We start from the raw sequence: 19,393 nt of genomic DNA on the forward strand, positions 1-19,393 counted from the left end.
ACGTGACGTAAGTGACAGCGCTAAGTGAGTTGAGGGTGCTAAAACATTCACTGCGCTATCATCAATCAAGATGTGCCCCCAGTTGGGAGTTTAGGGACAGAAAAAATAGATTCTCCATGGATGTGGCTCGTTGGGAACTTGTAGTGTTCTGATGAAAAGTCGATGCATAACGCAATAACGTTCCATGGAAGGTAAGGCTTATGGTCTTATTTTCGATCCACGGATTTATAGGCAATAAGCCTTGTTCTCACAATAAGCTTCTGGACATCGGAGATTCGAACAATGATTCTATATGGTAAACAACATCGCATTATTGGAGATGGTGATTTATCACTATGTCAGAGCTCCAGCTTATATCACGAAGCTATACGAAGCAATTCGTCCCACTTGAAATCCAATCAAGAGATTATTTATGATTTTTGCTCTACCTATCGGCATCATTGCGCTTTCTACTGTTCAATCATCTTAGGACTGAATAGCGCTGAAAGCATAAGACTGAAACGATATATACTAGAGTGGTTCAAAAAATAGTTTTTGCTCCACACCGCTGTAGTGGGTAACAGTGGCGCAATCTTCTTCTTCTTTTTCTTGGCATTACGTCCTCACTGGGACAGAGCCTGCTTCTCATCTTAGTGGTCTTATGAGCTCTTCCACAGTTATTTACCTAGAGCTTTCTTTGTCGAAGATGACATTTTCGCAATTGTATATCGTGTACCCTGTTCGATGAAACTCTATGCCTAGGGAAGTCAACGAAATTTCCATTACGAAAAGATCCTGAACCAACCGGGAATCGAACCCAGACACCTTCAGCGTGGCTTTCATTTGTTGTTTAACCCACCTCCCCCCAAGCCGAAAAAAATGAGAATTACTAACTATATCCTTGAAGCTCATCACAATAGGGGGAAACGGGGCAGTATGGACACCCTAAGGAATTTGCCTATGTTGACTATGAGGACACGAATATTATACTGTTTTTTATGTGCAGTATGCTTTTTAGAGTTCTTAAGCATTTGTTAAACATGATTGCATAATTGGGGAAAAAAAATATTTGGTTTTCAAAAATAGGTTTAAAAAAGCTTATATTTGGTAGTCGCCATCAAGCTAGCGGGGCAAAGTGGACACCCCCATGGGGCAGTATGGACACCCTAATGTTTATAGGAAAATTGTCCCGCGATCGTTTTCAAAACCTCGAAAAATGAAGTTCGTATTCAGGAAACCATAGTGACAGGTCACTGTGCCACTGGAAACATGATTAAAACCAATTTACGACATTTTTCGTAGAGATGTTTTCAATATTGCCTCCAGGTTAGTTTTAATCACGAATTGATGATTTTCAACTGATTTGTGGTTCCGCTTCATAATCATTGCATTGAATGCTAAATATTTTTGGATAATTTTGTATTTGAAGTTTTCTTTTCTCTTTGAAGTGTCACCCGGTGTCCATATTGCCCCAACAGTATAAGAAATTTTTATATAAGTTTTTCAATGTCTTAAAGTACCAGAAAAAAATCTACTATATTTTTGAATATAGCATAAATAAGATTCAATCAAGAGCTACATTATCGGTCAACTTGCGGTCATTTGCCTCTGAAACCTTATTTGGTGAGGTGTGAATGTTATAACTTTCGAACCAAATAAAAACATGCTCAATTTTTCTATTTAAAATCAATGTTTTTAAATGTTTTTATGAATAATTTACTCCTCCGACAGGCAACTGAAATATTGTTTGCATTTGAAGCGTAAAAGTATTCACTTATGCAAAGATTCAGGGGGTGTCCATACTCCTACATCCTACAAATAGGGAGCAATAACTTATTTTAGTTCATATCAACACTGAGAGTTTCAGTGGTTTTACGGTTACATCTTCAAAGTCGTATTTTTTTAAAGTTCTTAGACACCTGTAAAACAAAACAAAAATAACTGCAAAATGTTACTATCAAAAAAATCATATAACGTTTTTTTTTTGTTACATTTGCTTAATAATGAACTGATTGCTTTGTGTGAAAAATTATTATAAGCATTAAGCATTTCGCACAAAATCGTAGGTAGTACACTGCCGTTATACGCATAATTGTCCCATGTTCCAAAATATGCAATCCAGAAAAACGCGTTTAAAGATTTTAACACATTTGGGCCTCGTATTGACCAGGTGTGTGGTAAATTAAATTAAAATCTTTACAATAGTGTAAAGAATAGCGTGTTTATTAGAGTCAAGAGTTTGCATTATGGGAATAAAGTAAATTTAGCTACGAAATTCAAAGTGGGACTGTTATGCCTAGAAATACGGGGTTTTTGGTGAATTTCTACGCATAACAGTCCCATTGATAGTCAGGCTTGATAATTCTCCTCAACATCATCAGAGTTCGGTGACATACTCTAGAGCAGCGTGCTGCCAGTGCCTCTTTGCGAGGGAGCCAAAAAATGCTAAGCAGCGAGGCAACGAAAAATGAGCGAGGAAGATGCAGCACAAAAAAAAACCGAGTTAAATTCCATCAAAAAAGGGTGCTCTCACAACTCCCCGAGGACTGTCTGTTCGGGCGGCAGACTCGAGAGTTCGTTTGAAGTGTGAGTGATGGTGAGCATCGCAACGAGAGAGAGAGAGTGTCTGAAAAAATACTCGCATTTTTCTGCACTCTCACTCGAATCGCTTGAGGATCTGTGTTGAAAATTTTGAGTTTATTTTTTTTCTCCTCAGAAAAACGGCAAAATCGCCTCCTCTTTGCATCGCAGAGGAGTTTCTATCAAGCCTGCTGATAGTAGTGACCAATTATGTGCTAAGCATACTACTGTAGATGGCCGTTGTAGATTGTACCGAATGAAGAGAACATATATCCTCAAGACTATGTTAAAGCACCTAATGAAGGCTCAAGTGACATGTGCCAAACGGAGCCACGTGTGGGGAAGTGAAAAAATACGATTTTATAGTTTGGGATGGAAAGCAAAGTTTCTGTATGTGTGATAATGAGAAAATGTATGAGTTAGTGAAAGAAAGAGTGGATGAGTAAGTTGGAGAGTTTATCAGATGTAATAAATTCCTTTATCGACTCTTCCAGCTGCAGGCTTGACAGAAACTCGTCTGCGAATTCAAGGTATTAAGCTCATAATTCACGACACAAATCTTTACACAATTTGACATTTCTTTGGGCTTTGTTTGCAAAATGATTGTATTGGATACATCGCAAATTAAGTTTTAGAATCATCAACATATTTGCCACTTGCACCGAAAAGCCAATTAAGCGGAATAACCCAGTATGTGGCCAGGTCAACCAAAACTTGTTGAACTATTCTTCTTTTGACTTGTCTTTGACTTCTTCTTGACTTCATCAAGTTTGATATGTCGCAAGATAGGTCTCAGGACCGCCAATATAATGGCCACTTCCTCTGGGGAACAGGGTATCCAAAACAACCTGGCATGTTATCAAGTCATCCAAGAACCTTTGAATTACTCTTCTTTAGCCTTGATTTGGGTATCAAACTTCATAAGTTGCCAGCTAGGTTTCAGAACCGACAGTTTAGAAGCCATTTCCCCCAGGGAACCGGGAATTTAGAACAATCCAGCATGTGGTCAAGTCATTCTAACACATTGTGGTTCAAATTTTGACTTGATTTGCCAATTCATGAAAATTGATATGACGCATGAATGATGAATGCATCCCGATACTACAAACACATAAAACAGGTTGTGTTTCACATGGGATCTGAAGCCAACGTGAGAAGATGTTCAAAACGATTTTTCCAAACACCATCTTATTCAAAACTGACAACTGAATATTTTGTTCGAGATCAGCGCAGCGAATTGTATAGTGTATTGTATAGTTATGCGTAGAAATACAGTAGTGGGACAGTTATGCGTGGAAATTCAACAATGGGACAAATTGACCTGACTTGCTTTTCATTGAGTTTCCGAACAAAGGTAATTTTTGGTAAATGGTTCGATGACAAAAAGTCAAAATACACAAAAAGTAACATGGGACAATTATGCGTATAACGGCAGTACAGTCCTTGACCATTGTATGAGGGTTGCCTCCTTCCCGTCCGTTACCAAAGTCCGAAATTTGGGACTAACATCTAACTCTTAGACAAGATTGACGCACCCTCCAACAGCCGAGAGCTGTCCTGGCCACGTCCTTGCGAAACTGGGGAAAGGGAAAGGATGATTGATGAGTAGGATGAGTAGGGGCCCAGATAGCCGTAGCGGTAAACACGCAGCTATTCAGCAAGACCAAGCTGAGGGTCTTGAGTTCGAATCCCACCGGTCGAGGATCTTTTCCGGCTGGAAATTTTCTCGACTTCCCAGGGCATAGAGTATCTTCGTACCTGCCACACGATATACGCATGCAAAAATTGTCATTGGCATAGTAAGCTCTCAGTTAATAACTGTGGAAGAGCTAATAATTTCAGGCAAAAATCGTTACAATCTTCTATTGCCACGATTAATGCGTTATATGTTTAGGTTAAGTTAGGTTAAGTATATTAAAAACATTTTTTTTCTCTTATAAGCAGGTGAAATCAACTCACCTGTAAAAAAACTGAACTGCTACGGCAAATGAAATGTAATATGTTGTTAACAAAATGTTAATTAAATCTTAAATTTGTTTTACCAAATTAGGATGATAGTGTTGTCAAATAACACAGAACACCTAGATATAAGAAATGAATGTAATGTTTGGAATGATAAAAAAAGAAAAAAAAACTGTGGAAGAGCTCATAAGAACACTAAGCTGAGAAGCAGGCTCTGTCCCAGTGGGGACGTAACGCCAGAAAAGAAGAAGAAAGAAGAAGATTGATTGAATACCTACTTAAGGGGTGATCCATTAATTACGTAAGACAATTTTGAGCATTTGTAAATCCCCCTCCCCCCATGGTAAGACATTTTGTATGGAAATCAAAAATAACTTGTATGGCGTCTTATATCCGTTACAAAAAATACCATAGTAAAAAAAGCGTCAATATCATGGACGTGTGATTCCTAAAATTCGTTTTTTTTCTGAATAATCCAAATAATGCTATTTCAGCAAAAAGCAACACGTTCACTGCATTCCGATTCTCATGTTTTTGGAGGAAACCCTGTTCGATGTGTTCGGTGATTACGTAAGGAGTAATAAGGGGGGGGGGGGCGTGGCACAGTGCTTCGTCCCTTGGACAAAAGTCAAAAAATCAACTTTCATATTCGAAAGAATCAAGTAGGCCATGATGTTGACATATGTTTTGAGCGTGTAATACAGATACTAAAAAGTTCGTGCGTTTATCTAAACAAACCAAAACACCACGTGTTGACAAGTTGTTTCATCGTTATATATAATTCATTGTTTTTGTGTCAATCCAATTCCTTTTGAAATCGCTTTATTTCCATACTTATCACATTTTCAAAGTAAAAGTCGTTAAGGATCGTGTTGAAACAAGTAAGTAGGAGCCATTCCGTTTAATTTTCTGTGATATATTTTAAAAATTGTAGAAAAAGATGCTTCTGAACAATTAACTCTTTAATACAGAAGAAAATTAAAACTCCTATCTTTTTATACCCCATACAAAAAAGTACCTCAAAGAACCTTTCTGAAATCCACTTTAAAATAAAATTTGAAGTTTTTTTCAAATTCTGAAAGTGATTGCAGCTGCAAATGTTTGCCGATTGTATGTCATTTTATGATTTTTAGGTTATGCTGCTACAATTATCAATAAAGATTGTTTCAAGCAATGGTATTCTGCCAATCCACGTATTCGAAAAAAAACATGTTGTGGATTGCATGTACGGTTGTTATAGCACTGATTCTTTCTCCCAGATATTTGAAAACAAGCTAAATACGTTTAGCAAATTTTATTGCTGCAAAAAACACAAAAAATGGGCTAAATAAAGAAGATCATACGATATTTTTGTGAAGCAAAACTCCGACTGATTAGCAAAGCCATTCAAGATTCTAGAGAAGCCGACTGATTAGCAAATTCTAGAGACCTTAAATTAAAACAAATGAGGTCGTGTATATTTTTTAGCTTGACTCCCACCAAATATAAGCAGTATACTGTAATTGAAATTTATGTAAAATTGAAGAAAAAAGTACAGAAAAAGTTTTTGAGAACCGTCTCCTTACTTTTCACTTGCCCCACAGGTGGGGCAAGTGAAAAGTTTATCGTTTTGAACAATAAATTCAAAAACTAACAGTTACATTCAATATTTCTATTACCTTTAACATTTGTTTAGGCGTCCCAATGAACAATAACATAAGTAACATGAAAACAAAGAAAATTTTATTATTGTTACTTGATTTTTCATCTGTTCAGTTATGTTTGTTGAAATGATTCGACAACATTATAACTGCAACATTTGCAATGTTAGTACTTACATCATGGGACAGCAATTGCATTTCTGCTCTGTAGAATTTCCACCGCTTGTTATTTGTTTTTAAGAAAATCGGATATGACGTCGGATAACTCTTCAAGAGAAATCAAACAGAATCCTTCAATATAGTATTTAGAAACTGTTTTTTATGTGGATACACCTATACCCCATTTTTTATGTTTTGAACTAGCTTTACATAGACATCCCACAAGATTTCCGTGCGTTCTCTTACATTGGAACTTTTCAATCAACGTCTTCTTTTTAATCGGCTGTCCGAAGTAAACATATTAATATCGTAATATTTGGTAACCTTTTTTTAGAGAAGTACCATGATTTGGCCATGATAATAGCATTTAACGCTTTGAGTATAGTGTTTCTTGAATTATCAGCACGTTCTGATTTTCTAGGATAATTGTGAACCTTGTATAAGTATAGCTACCTAAAGAGAAAACACAAATTTAATCTCTAATGAGAAACTTTTCACTTGCCCCACGTGATTAGAAAATTGACAGTGTTTCAATTTAGTTATTTTTAGGTCTATGTAGAATTAATTCTAAAACTTTTTTTTTTGTGGTTCAAAACTATCAGAGAGGATAACCGAAATGGTACAGACAATTATTTTCCTCAACTTGTTCTCAATGGCCTCAAAGGTTTACGCATGAGTTTAAAACGTTAATTCACATATTCAGTAAAATATACCAATTATTTTCACTTACCCCACTTACCCACTTGCACCGCGGTACCTTATATATCTTATCAATAATAATGAACCTGAAGAGCTCGCGTTCGTAGCCTATGTATCAAATTGTTTCTAATAATCATCAAACAGAAACCCACGACATTTCAACTTTCTTTGTAGAAAAGAAGATAATGATTTGATTGATATGTTTTTGGATGATTAATAGCTGGTAAATGAATTGTATTGCTAATAAAAATAAATTTTATATAACCTTTATTATTGGGTTTGATCTTAGTCGTTTAAATAATCCGTGCTTTAATATGCTTATAAAAATTTGGTTATTGAGACACTTACATTTACGCATACCACATACATCGTTTATGCAAACGACTCAAGTACTTTTTCATGCGTTTTTATTTTAAACATTTATTCAAAATCGAGCACTGTTCTATGGTATCAAATGTAAAACGTGACGTATAAGCCACTTATGCCATTAATGGTGTAATATGTGTCATTCATGCCAATAATGAGATTTTTTGTGTATAACGACTTTCTCCTCAACTTTGTAGAGCAAAACCGCATAAAACATCCAGTTTTGACTTTTGTCCCCAAGTGCCATACGTTCGAAGCACTGTGCGTGGTTTCTTACGCGCGATACCTATCATTTTCAATTTTCATACAAAAAAGGAGGGGTGTTTGATAAATTTCCAAAATTGTCTTACGTAATTACTGGATAATGGATAATAATTACTGAATGAATTTCTTAGACAAAATATAGTGAACATTTATATCGAAAAATAAGGCTTAACATCCAAGGAATTTCGGCATAGCTAATTTTTTTCAGATGCATGGCAGAAATTTAACCTGGTGTTAAAAAATGTAACAAATTTGTATTCCAGCAATGAATTCTCTCCTTATTTTAATTTTTAGTTTTGAAGTAGTTTTGCTTGAATAAATATATTGCCTTAACTATTTATACTTTTCCGAAAAAAAAACTTATTATTCCATAAATTATTTGTTTAATTTTCATTATTTTTCAAAAAACATCTTGATATTCTTTATAGAATTTTAATATAATCATATTCCACAAGACATATTGAAGGGTGGCTTCAGAACTTGCAAATCTCTTGGAAAATAGTCAAATAATATTGGGGGACTTGTACATACTTTCATAGCGAATCCTCCTGGTAGACATCCATTCTTTCCATGTCTACTTTTTATTAGCAAATTGATTTCGAGAATTTCTTTCTGGATCTACCAAAAAAATATTACTTATGAAAAATTGTCAAAAGTTCAGTTCTCTTCGGAATTCCTCCAAGAAATCATTGATTCTGTCAAATCAAATACTGAAGTATTTCGCTGAAAGATCAATTAGATTTTTTACTGTAAATTTATGTAAAAATATTAGTACAAATTATTCCGCAAAATTTATCAAAAGTCCTTAAGAAATGTTCCCAAAATATTTCATAAATTGCGTCAAAAATTCTTCTATGTTTTTTCTAGAAATTGGGAACCCCCAGGAAAACTTTTGCTTGTGGAATAAGCATAGAGGTATAGGAATCTGTAGAGAAACATGTAGCAAAATTTCATTAAGATATTTGTATTGCTCTTCCATAAAACACTTCTTTAAAAATAATTTCTAAAGATTCATATTACGAAAACCAGAATTCAAGGAAGGAAAGATTTCAAGGATAATTTCTAAATAAGATTCTGATTGGCCTTTTTGAGAAATTTGTTTTATTTGTAAATTCATTAGAGAGGTTCAAACTATCCTGTAATTTACCTATAGAGAAAAGATAAGAAATTATCCTTCATGGTACCATTGCCCATCTATTCTTCTACCAGCTTCAACATTTTGTTGTTTGTCCTTCATTTGCATGACACTTTGAGAAACTTCGTACCAAAATCTTTCCATACTCTTGAAAGCATCATTTTAAAGAATCTAAACAAAGGTAAATTATAGGAGTTTTGAAAAATTGTAGAATTCTTATACTATGGTTTCTGATTCCCCTGAAAGTCCATCAGGAATTCTTCAAAAATAATTCAAAGTAATGCCTAAGTTTCCAATAAGATTTTAGGTAACTAAAATCTTACATTCGAATTTAACCACAGTACTGCTTCGGTTACGTTCTTAAGAGTTGTGTGCAGTCTTTCGATTCCATTGCATGCTCTTGTGGGGTGAGAAACGGAATCAAGACCAGTTGTGTTCGGTCCGCGTGATGCGAGTGTGAAAAAAGAATCGCGTTTCTTAGTTAGTCCGTTGGCAGTAACTAAAGCTGAAAGTGGGTTGTGGCTGCTCGATCGAGGACGAAGAATCAATTGGTGAGCTCGTTTCATGCTTTAATTCCAAAACTGTAAAATATATATATATGACTGTACATTAAATAGTTACAACGGTGGGACGTAAATATGATTTTTCAACAAACTATGAATGGTTCGTCACTGTGAGTGTCGGCATGGACTCTTATTCATAAATTATTTACGTCTTACAGATTTTTTTTCTTTAATAATTAATTTCCTGAAATGTAATGATTTATTTGTAATTAAAACAAAACTTTGAAAGGTTCGCCATTGCAAGTGTCGGCATAAGCGTGTTCTGTGTTTGTCAAGCCAGTCGAGTTTTTATTTCTTTTCATATCAGTGGAACATGGTAACACATGCTATCGTCCTGACAGCTGTAGAATGTTGTGTTGAGCTATTTGTTCAATAAGCTTCGAGTGGTTCGTCACGTCAAGTGTCGACATTTTTTTTTTGGTACTTTAAAATTTTTCATATCAATTGCAATATATTTAAAAGCATGTTTATATCTCACAAAATAATGTATATCATGGTCTAATTGGTTATCAAAGTGAATCCTGTGACCCAACGATCCTTTCCAATAACAATCGTCCCTCCCAGTGACCTTTGTGGAGATGTAGAGGCAAACACGGTCACCAAATAGCAAAGGTTACACACTAACATACCATCCCCCAATCCCACCTGACTGAAAGGACGTGGCCTGCGCCGTTATTGACCCTGAATTGGCACTGAATTATGCACACTGACTTCGGTCAATCACGGAATATCAACCATTGATATGTGTAGTCAGTCTAAGCTAAGCTTAGCTAAGCTTAAAACAACCGGCGTTATTTTTGCGTCAAAATTCTACAGTACTACGAAATAATCGATTTATAGACCCTTCGAAAAAGTTGTTTAGGAATTTCTAATGGTAAGAAAACATGAGTTCTACTTCAATATAATCACCATAGTATCATGAAACTTCGGAGTTCATACAAAATAGTATCTAAGGTTTAGTTACAAATACTTGTAGTAAAATTCCATCTATTTTTACACCAATCATTTTATTAGAAAAAAAAAACGAAACAAAAAGAACATGATTTTTTGTAGTAAATTCTACAAGGACCACTTAAGCTATTCTGTGAGGTTAATGGTTAGCAAGTTTCAGAAATTCTACGATTTATTTCTTGAGTTTTACGACAGAAAATAAGTAAATCCTTCCTAATTATATTGAGGCTGCAATCATTCAAACTTTTTAATGTGTGTGTTTCTTAAGAAATCTGATATGGAGTGATTCGTAGAGGAATTTGTAAATAAATCCCTAAAAAATATTAAGATATTCCTGAATTAGTTTTATAACTAAAAAAAATTAGAAAGAATACAATTTTTGAACGTTATTTATGGAAGAATCCTGAGATTACCATTCTCTAAAATATTTAGAACCTGGAAGAATACTTGATGGAACTTCTGAAGAAAATTTTTGAGAAATTCAGAAATGTATTGCAAAATCTTAGTAAATCGTCAAAAAAATCCCGAAAGAGTTGTTAGTGCGGTATAAAAGAAAAAATATCTGGAAAATATTTAGATGAATTTCTGGTTAATTTTTCGGAAGAATATTAGGGAAACAATAAAAAAAAGCTTTCATAGAAATGTCTGAACAAATTACTCGGGAAATCATAGAGTATTTTCGCGAAAGAGTTTTTGAAAGAATAGTTGAACGTATTTCACTAATATCTTCATATGAATGTAAAAACTCTTTAAAAGTTTCTTAGTTATGCATTTTTGAAAAAGTTAAAAGGAAATAACAGGAAGGCGAGATGTTGCTCCTAGATTGAAGAGAAATCTGAAAAATAATTATCAGTGAAAAAATACAGAAAGATCTGCGGAACTTCTCTGAGAAATCACGTATAACCTTTGCTCAATTCGCATCGAAGCTAAACCTCAAATTTTCAAGAGTCTAATCTAGAGAACCAGACAGCGGTTCGAGCTGAAAACTTAATCGATTAGTCACACGCAGGTGGTGATCAATGGATTACGTTTTCAGATTAAACGTATGTTTAGTTTTCTAGATTCTTCGAGGTATCTTCACCTTAATTGCTTATGAAATTCTTGTGGAATGGTACGAGGAATCCTTACAGTAATCCAGGTGTTACCAATTCAATAATTTTTTTGCAGGAAGTCTGGACAATTTTTCTTTGATTTTTTCGAACAATCCTGTAAAGAAATTTTAGGATGAACTTCAAAAGCAAAGTTGCAAAAGTGTTGGTGAACTCTCGGAAGAATTCGTGGAATGAATCTTAACTTGGTGATCTTGAAGATTTTTTTGTGAGACTCCTAGATTTTTTTGTAATTCCTGAAAATCCTGAACAAGTTATTAATGAACACAGGAGGATTATTGCAACTAATAATTGGAATTTATACTTAAAAAGTACGTAGAGGACCTTCTAGGAGAAATGATTCAAAGAACTTCAAATGCATTATCTGGTGGAATCCTTCAAGAGATTTTTTTTAGCAATTTGATAGAGATTCTTCGATAAATTTGAGATCAGAAAATTTGGAAATGATTTTCCGTGGGAATCCTAGGACGAACTCTGTGAAAACTGGTAAAAAGGTTCTTGGACAGAGCACTGAATAGTACAAAATAATTCATGAAGATATTCTCGTAGGAATTTTCAGAGGAATATCTTTAAAGCACACAAAGGACATTCCTAGTGAGTTTTTTATGCTAGAATTCTTGAAGGGTTTTGGACTGGATTACAAAAAGGATAAATATTTTTTCGTAGCGAAAATTGAAATTCACAAACATCACTGATGTGTCACGGAATTAACAAATAACAAATTAATAAAATCGATACAAATCTGTTAAAACTACGAAATTTTTGAAAATCATGTATTCGCTAGGCCCCCCCTAGGCCCCCTGCAGAAAAAAATCCTAGCTACGCCAATGCACACAAGTCATAACTTTAAGCAAAACATATAAATCTTTCGAATGGCTCGATAATCACGTGAACAATACTTCCAAATCTTTCGGAACTTAGCTTCGAACGGTTTAAAATTCTAACAAAATACAGTAAGAATCAAAAAGTTCTATCACAACATTGCAGATAGCAAATGCAATACAATAGTAGATTTTTATGAACATTGCATCAATTTAGAGAAAAAAAAACTGGGTTTCAAAATTTGTGAAACAAGGATGATTATGTTCCTCTTTAATATATGAGAGTGGATGATGTTAATTATTTCATTATGATACCTCTCTTCACACTGAAACGTGAAAGAAAAATGAAAATGTGCTGAAATTTAAACAGAGCTATCAAACTGCAATTGTTCATTAGCTCGGTCTGTGAAATGATGTGATTGAAAAGTTTCAGCTTCGCTGTCAAACAAACCGCAGATATTTCGTGCTGGTGAGTAATTGTCTGCGCTCATGCAACAGGGTAGCTGACTGTGGGTTGAAGTTGCAAGATTTATTGCCTTCGTTACCACATTGATTGATGTGTATCATGCTGGAGGAAATCTTTTTTTCTGGCATGCGGTTTCACTCGCTGTGATTTAAACAAACACACACACGACAGACTAGTATCAATAAAGTTGGTACCCTAATGGTGAATTGGATATTTTCCTCTTTCAGAAGCATAACAATGAAAAATATGGGAGGTTATCATTTATATGACACAAAATAATAGCGAAAACCCTTAAAGACAGAGTATTTCGCTTCGAGATGGGGCAATGAATTTTATTCTCCTCGATTTTCACCATCCTTCGCTCGCTGGATTCAACACTCAGCATCATTCGCTAAGATTGTAATCGGGGAAGCATTTTCCGGTATTGAATAATGTCTGCACTTTAGTGTTCATTAAGACCGATACAATACGAATGCTGAATTTCGTTGAAGTGCACTGTTTTATCCGTTGCTCGAAGAAATAAATCATGTCATAGAGCAAGAGCGAGTTTGTAATTGAAATCGTCATGTGATTTTCTTCAGAACAGAAAATCATGGAATCTCAAAAGGTATATTTCAATGATCCTTCAGAAGTAGCCTGAATAGAAGACTGTCGTATGACAAATGTTTCAAAAATTTGACCCTTGAATATTCGGTATGCAAATTTGTTTACTATATTTGTCATGATATCTGCTTTACATTTCCGTGATTGTGCCAGTTGAAGCCCTCGCACAGAAACGACACCGAACACACTTATTCTTGGCATTACGTCAACACTAGGACAGAGCCTGTTTTTCTGATTAGTGTTCAATGATCATTTCCACAGTTATTAACTGAGAGCTTTAATCGCCAATGTTGCCATATTCGCATTCGTATATCGAGTGAAAGGTACGAAGATATTCTATGCCCAAGGAAATCAAGGAAATTTCCATTACGAAGTGATTCTGGACCGACCGGGAATTAAACCCATACACCTTCTGTATGACTTTGCTTTGTAGCCGCGGACTCCAACCACTTGACTAAGGAAGGTCCCGAACACTTTATCTCTATTTAAAAATACCTTCCACCCAACCGTTCCCAGTTTCTGGGAGCCCTCCAGTCCTTCGCATAAATAATTCCCTATCAGCTTCCGCCAATCTAAACGTTTCTCTTTTTCGGCATTTTTTATTACAGGATTTCCCCCTTCGGACCCCTCCTGCCCATACCAGCGCCCTGTCCCCGGTCACAACAGGTGAACTTCGGAGACGACAAAGTATTTAGAGCCCCAAAACCGACCCCCACTATGGACCTTCAGCAGCAAAAGGTGCACATCGAAAAGGCTCAGAATTTCATGCGCCAGTACCGGGATCCGGAGTCACGGGAGCTGAAAAAACTGTCCGCCAATCAGTTTATGGACGTCTGGAGCCACTACGATCGGGATGGTGAGTGTTCGAGATTTGGGGATGTTTGGAAGCTTCTTTTGAGTAACGATAGACAGAATAAGGAGGCAATAGATACGGTGATTTTCGATTCTAGACGTTCGGGTACGGAATTTTCAGGAATGAAATATATGAATGTCCTCTATCAGGTGGAAATAATTTTGGTTCTTACAAAAAACGGTATCATTTCAGATGAAAAAGGACCATTTTTGGTCTAGTTTTTTTGCAGAAGGTAGGAGCAAGAGCATGACAATGAGACAAATAATGATTGTGGCATTCGCAAAAACTAAATGCCGCATAAGAGTATTAAACGTGAGCCATAAGAAACAGATGTTGCGACTGTTGCCTTTTGCGCTTGGCTGGAAAAAGGGTCAACGTGGAAAATGATAACAATAACGATGAAAGGCATAATTTGGCAATGTACAAAATGTTTTCAAAGGATTACCTAAGGATTGAATATCAATAGAAAAATATATGGAATGGACCCTTTATGAGCAGAAATAAATGACATATTAGACGGATAGATAGATATCTTTATTTAAGAGCTTTGCTGCCCGAGGATGGCTCATCTCTTAAAAATGGCATATATTGGTTTTCGATCAAAATGGTTTCCTGGCGCTCATCAGAGCAAATCATGGTAAAATTTCACAGTTTATATTTCTCACGCGTAATGAGTTAATTAATTCTATTTCTCATTTTTGAGATTTATGCGTGTAGTAAGCTGTCATTACGATAATTCATCAAGTAGGCCAAGCTAGCATTGAGTAAATAAACTTTCACAAGAGTGGAAAGTATGCATCCGTATCAGAACTGTACATTTCTGCATGCAATATTATCACCACACAGATAACTCAGTTTGCATCTATTCATCAGCAAAAAATATAACCTTGAACACAATTCTCGTTTTGCGGTTGCTATTCGGGTTGAACATTCTGATAAAGACTGTTTTGCCTTTATTTTTCAATATGGGACTGCATCAACATCATTTTGTTTCTAAACCAAGTGTGTTATTTTTCATGTGCATAGCAAAGTATGCATTGAAACATGAATGTAGCGATGAAAAAAGGTGTTGGCTCGAAAATCTATATGGGACAGTTATGCTTTTATGGGCATCGATCAAGCAATTATTCAGTCATGAAATGGAATGTGGAATGAAAAAAAACAACTCTGAAGTCACTTTTAACCACTTTTGAAATAATAAAAATATGTTGAGTACCACTGATAATCCCTCTTCAACTGCCTAGGAAACCCATGAAATTTTTGTAACTAAGTAATTTTGGAATCTTTTGAATTACTCTAAAGATTTATTGTACTCCCTAGAAATCTCAGAGTTTCTTTGAAGAATTCTACAACTCTTTGGGTATTTTATCTAAAACTGCTTTCTTCAAACTCTTCATTCCATTTATGAATTGATCTAATATGCAATTTATATCACTATTATAGTTTTATTATTTTTATGAATAAATTGTTGTAAAGTTCAGTTCAAGTAGCTTCAGAGGTTGCTACTTCTTTTGATTGTAAAATTGAGTGGAATATTTTTTTAAAGTAAACATTATCGAAATACGATATAGATTTTGAGATTTCTAAAGATATTCTGAGATTTCCGTAAAAATCCTCGGATGCCTAATACCGTATACCCCCCGCTAATTTAAACGGTACCTCTGGAAACCATCGGGGTTGATTTTAATTTGAACTTCTCGTCACCCTACGAACAACAGTAAATCGTACTTCTGGTTTCCCCTTTGGCTGTTTTGTTTTGATTCTGCATTCCGCTCTACAGCGTTCCATTTCATTTTACTCTTGAGCTGAATGACATTTGAAGCATATTTAATCTGAGCGATGTGCAAATTAGCGGGGTATAAATGAAAAAGCGTTCAGATTCAATGTGGTCAAATCAACGGGGGTATCCGATAATAGGGATTACCATAGAAACATGGATTTTTCGTGCGAATTCTGGATTCCAGTTATGAATCTTCTGTAATCATGTGGAAATCTTTGAAGCTTTGATCGGAATCTTCGATATCTCATTAGAAATCTTCGAGATTTAGATTTATATAACAATCTTGTAATTCTAGTAAAAATATTTTTAATGACGATAGATTTCGATGACCGAGAATGATACCAAATTGATTTGTTTTTAGTTCAAAGAATTTCAGGTGTACTATCATAATTAGAGCAGTACGCGTGGAATACTGAAAATGCTACCGAAATACCTAGAATCCAATGTTGATCATTTGACATCAACATGTAAATCCAGCTAAAACGAATAAAGCCTCAAAATTTGTTAAGGTGAAACATCTCAGAATTCAAAGATGGCGTGAAATGGCCGACTTGTGCCCCTACTCACGTTTTCAAAGGCACTAAACTATAGAAATAGTTGGAAAACGTTTCTGATCTTCTTATTTTAAGCTTTCTGCTAGTGCACAAAGTTAAAATAAAAAGTGCAATGTTGTTGGATGCTTTAGTCGCGAGATTTTTGCCTTTAAAGTTTTAGTGCAATCTTAGAAGTTGATTCAAAGCTGTTTCACCTTAAACACATGCGGAAGTGAAGATGGAAAACAAACGTCAGTTGACAGCTCTCTGAACCCAGAATTTTCTCAGCAAAGTAAATTGCCTACCGTTAGGCGTATTCTTCGGTTCGAAGCAGTGTTGTAAGCAGTCACACGTTTTCGCTGATATTCGTCAGCGCTTCCCTTATACATTCGAAACACGAGCGATCGAACGGTTGTCGGAAAGAAAAATGTCACTTGAATGTCCCTGACCACGATACCTTCACTCATAAACGTAACTGGTTCGAAGTGCTTTTAATTTTTTTAACTAAAAAAATAAATGATTCTTAGGAGTTTTGCCTTTATATTTGACTTCAGGGGTCACGATTTAAGTAAGTAAAATTATGTTTGCCATTCGGTTGCATATTGACCTTCTTTTTTATCTTGGGAATGGCTAATATAACGGCCTACTTTTTTCGGCGAGCCTCGTTGGAAAAATGTACGACTCGAGCAGGAAAAATCTTCATTTTTCAACTTGTTGCATTTCAATATTACTGATCATTGTTTAAATCAATGATCAATATTATTCCATATAAGCTAAATATAAAAATCTAATTTCTTTTAACATGCCTAAAACTTTTAGAAGAATGAAAGGTTTTTTTATTCATACAACATTGTAGTAAACTCTATAGACCATGTTTTCAAATGCATGAGATTTTCAACGAGTTACTAGTTTGAATAGATGAACTGGCCAATATGGTGCTTCACTAAACGATAGCCTTGCATGCAACACCCAGTGGCACAGTCGAAAAAAATCCCAGCAAAAGTTTTTCAGTACAACTTGGTATTCGAATAGGATCAGAGACAAAATTTCGAAAGACAAAACGTCAAAATCAGTAAATTTCCAACACAATTTAATTTTTTATCCAGATTTCTTTATTTACACCATGTTTGGTTAAATATCGCCCCCTTGATGCTACAACTACAAAAATATCATAAGCCCAGTATTATTTAAGTTTATTTGGAATCACATGTTAATGAGCTGTCCATATCTTTCAGAGTTAATTGAGATAAATGTTATGACAGAATGAAACCAAAAAATCGGAAATTCGAGTTATCTAGCATAAAGGGGACGATATGATATAAATAACCTTTGGCACATAGTTTACTATATATTATTTCGAAATAGAATCATTCCTCCACAAACTCATACCGTGCACCCACGCTAATTTGAACGGTACCTCATGCAAACCATCGGGGTTCATTTTAAATTTGAACATCTAGTCACCCTAGAAACGTGTTTCTGGTTACCTCTTTCACTGTTTTGTTTTGATTCTGCGTTCCATTCTACAGCGTTCCATTTTTCTTTTCTCCGTTCCATGAGCTAAATGACGTTTGAACCATTTTTAATCTGAAGGATGTGCAAATTAGCGGGGTGCAAATTAATAAGTGTGCAGATTAAATGTGGCCAAACCAACGGGGGTACCCGGTAATTCCATAAAAATAAGTTTGACAAAATTCATTGAAACTCTGTGTGAGTCATATACTTTTTGATGCTATTGTGCCAGTGCTTGTGTTTGTTCAAAGTGGGCTGGTTACACAGTATGAATGCCTTAAAAAAGTGGTTGGTCGCTAATTGAGATACTGGTGGAGATTAATGAACAAATGAAACGTTGAGAATGCATGACCAATGATCATCCCTAAGTGCGTGTGTGAGCTCGTAATAGTTGGTGGGATTTTGGAATATCGAAAACGATGGAACTCTGCAACGTAGACGGTGTGTAGCTGACCTGTTGTTTAAATGACTTGAGCAAAAGACAAAAATGTTGTCAAAACGGATCCATTTTGTTGCCAAAATCGGGGGGTGCCAAAAACGGAATCCCACTGTATTGCACTGAGTAGTGTCGATGTCCTTGGACTTCCAAGGACTCCACGGAATATAAGCCTGAGTTGCATATTTTTAGTACCGTCGATGGGGGTGACAATGGGTCTAGGGAGTGAGATTGGGTCAAAACGAAAAAGTATGATTTATGAAATATTTCAGCTAATAACGCTGATGTAACTTCAATTAATTATTCTTATGTTAGTAAATATGTCATAACACATAATTTAATCACAATATACAGTTTTAGAAATAGTAGTTTTTGTTTACTAAATCAATAAACTTGTATGTCGAAACTAGATAAAATTTACAACATTAAATTTCTCCTGTGCAAAGTATCACGCATGTACTTCAACCTCTAGCGTTATATTAGTACAAAGTTGAAAGTCTTTTCATTACACTTCACACGTATTTTCCGGAATCTATTTGATTTTTCCACAAAAATTTCATTTTTTGTCTGAAACATTAAAATGGGGGTGAGATTGATTCAAGCAAGAACGATAGTAAATAAAATTGCAAGCCCACTTTTTTGACACTTTACGGTGCCGGGTGTTCTCTGTTTTCATTAAGATGTGAGCATTTTTTCTAAATACAGCATCTCTGAAATATCAAACAAGTTTACTTGAGGATTCTGTACATTGAATAACAATGCAACGCAATGTGGATTGTTTTTCTTGGAATTTAATTATTCATCAGTGTTTTCATGTTATAGAAACATCTCACGGAAGTAAAAATGAGTTGGATCACTGAAATACCGGGATCATGACGTCAACGTCTGCCTGATATGTATTGATCGTGGAATGTCGCACCGAAATTTAACTATTTACGAAGGTTTAAAATAATCACTGTTTCACTAAACCTTTAGGGAAACT

At 35.2% G+C, this 19,393-nt stretch overlaps 1 protein-coding gene across 8 annotated transcripts in view; it reads left to right on the plus strand.

Annotated features, from left to right (window-relative positions):
• The window catches only part of LOC5566546 (calbindin-32), a 302,845-nt gene that overhangs the window by 156,269 nt on the left and 127,183 nt on the right, over positions 1 to 19,393 (plus strand). For all 8 annotated transcript variants that reach the window (XM_021853171.1, XM_021853170.1, XM_021853168.1 and 5 more), the window contains exon 4: positions 13,906 to 14,153. In XM_021853171.1, the coding sequence (XP_021708863.1) occupies positions 14,015 to 14,153 (139 nt within the window). In that variant the 5' untranslated portion in view covers positions 13,906 to 14,014. The remainder of the gene's footprint in view (positions 1 to 13,905; positions 14,154 to 19,393) is intronic.

The sequence above is a fragment of the Aedes aegypti genome, chromosome 3 (genome assembly GCF_002204515.2).
Source record: "Aedes aegypti strain LVP_AGWG chromosome 3, AaegL5.0 Primary Assembly, whole genome shotgun sequence".
Classification (NCBI taxonomy): Eukaryota; Metazoa; Arthropoda; class Insecta; order Diptera; family Culicidae; genus Aedes; species Aedes aegypti.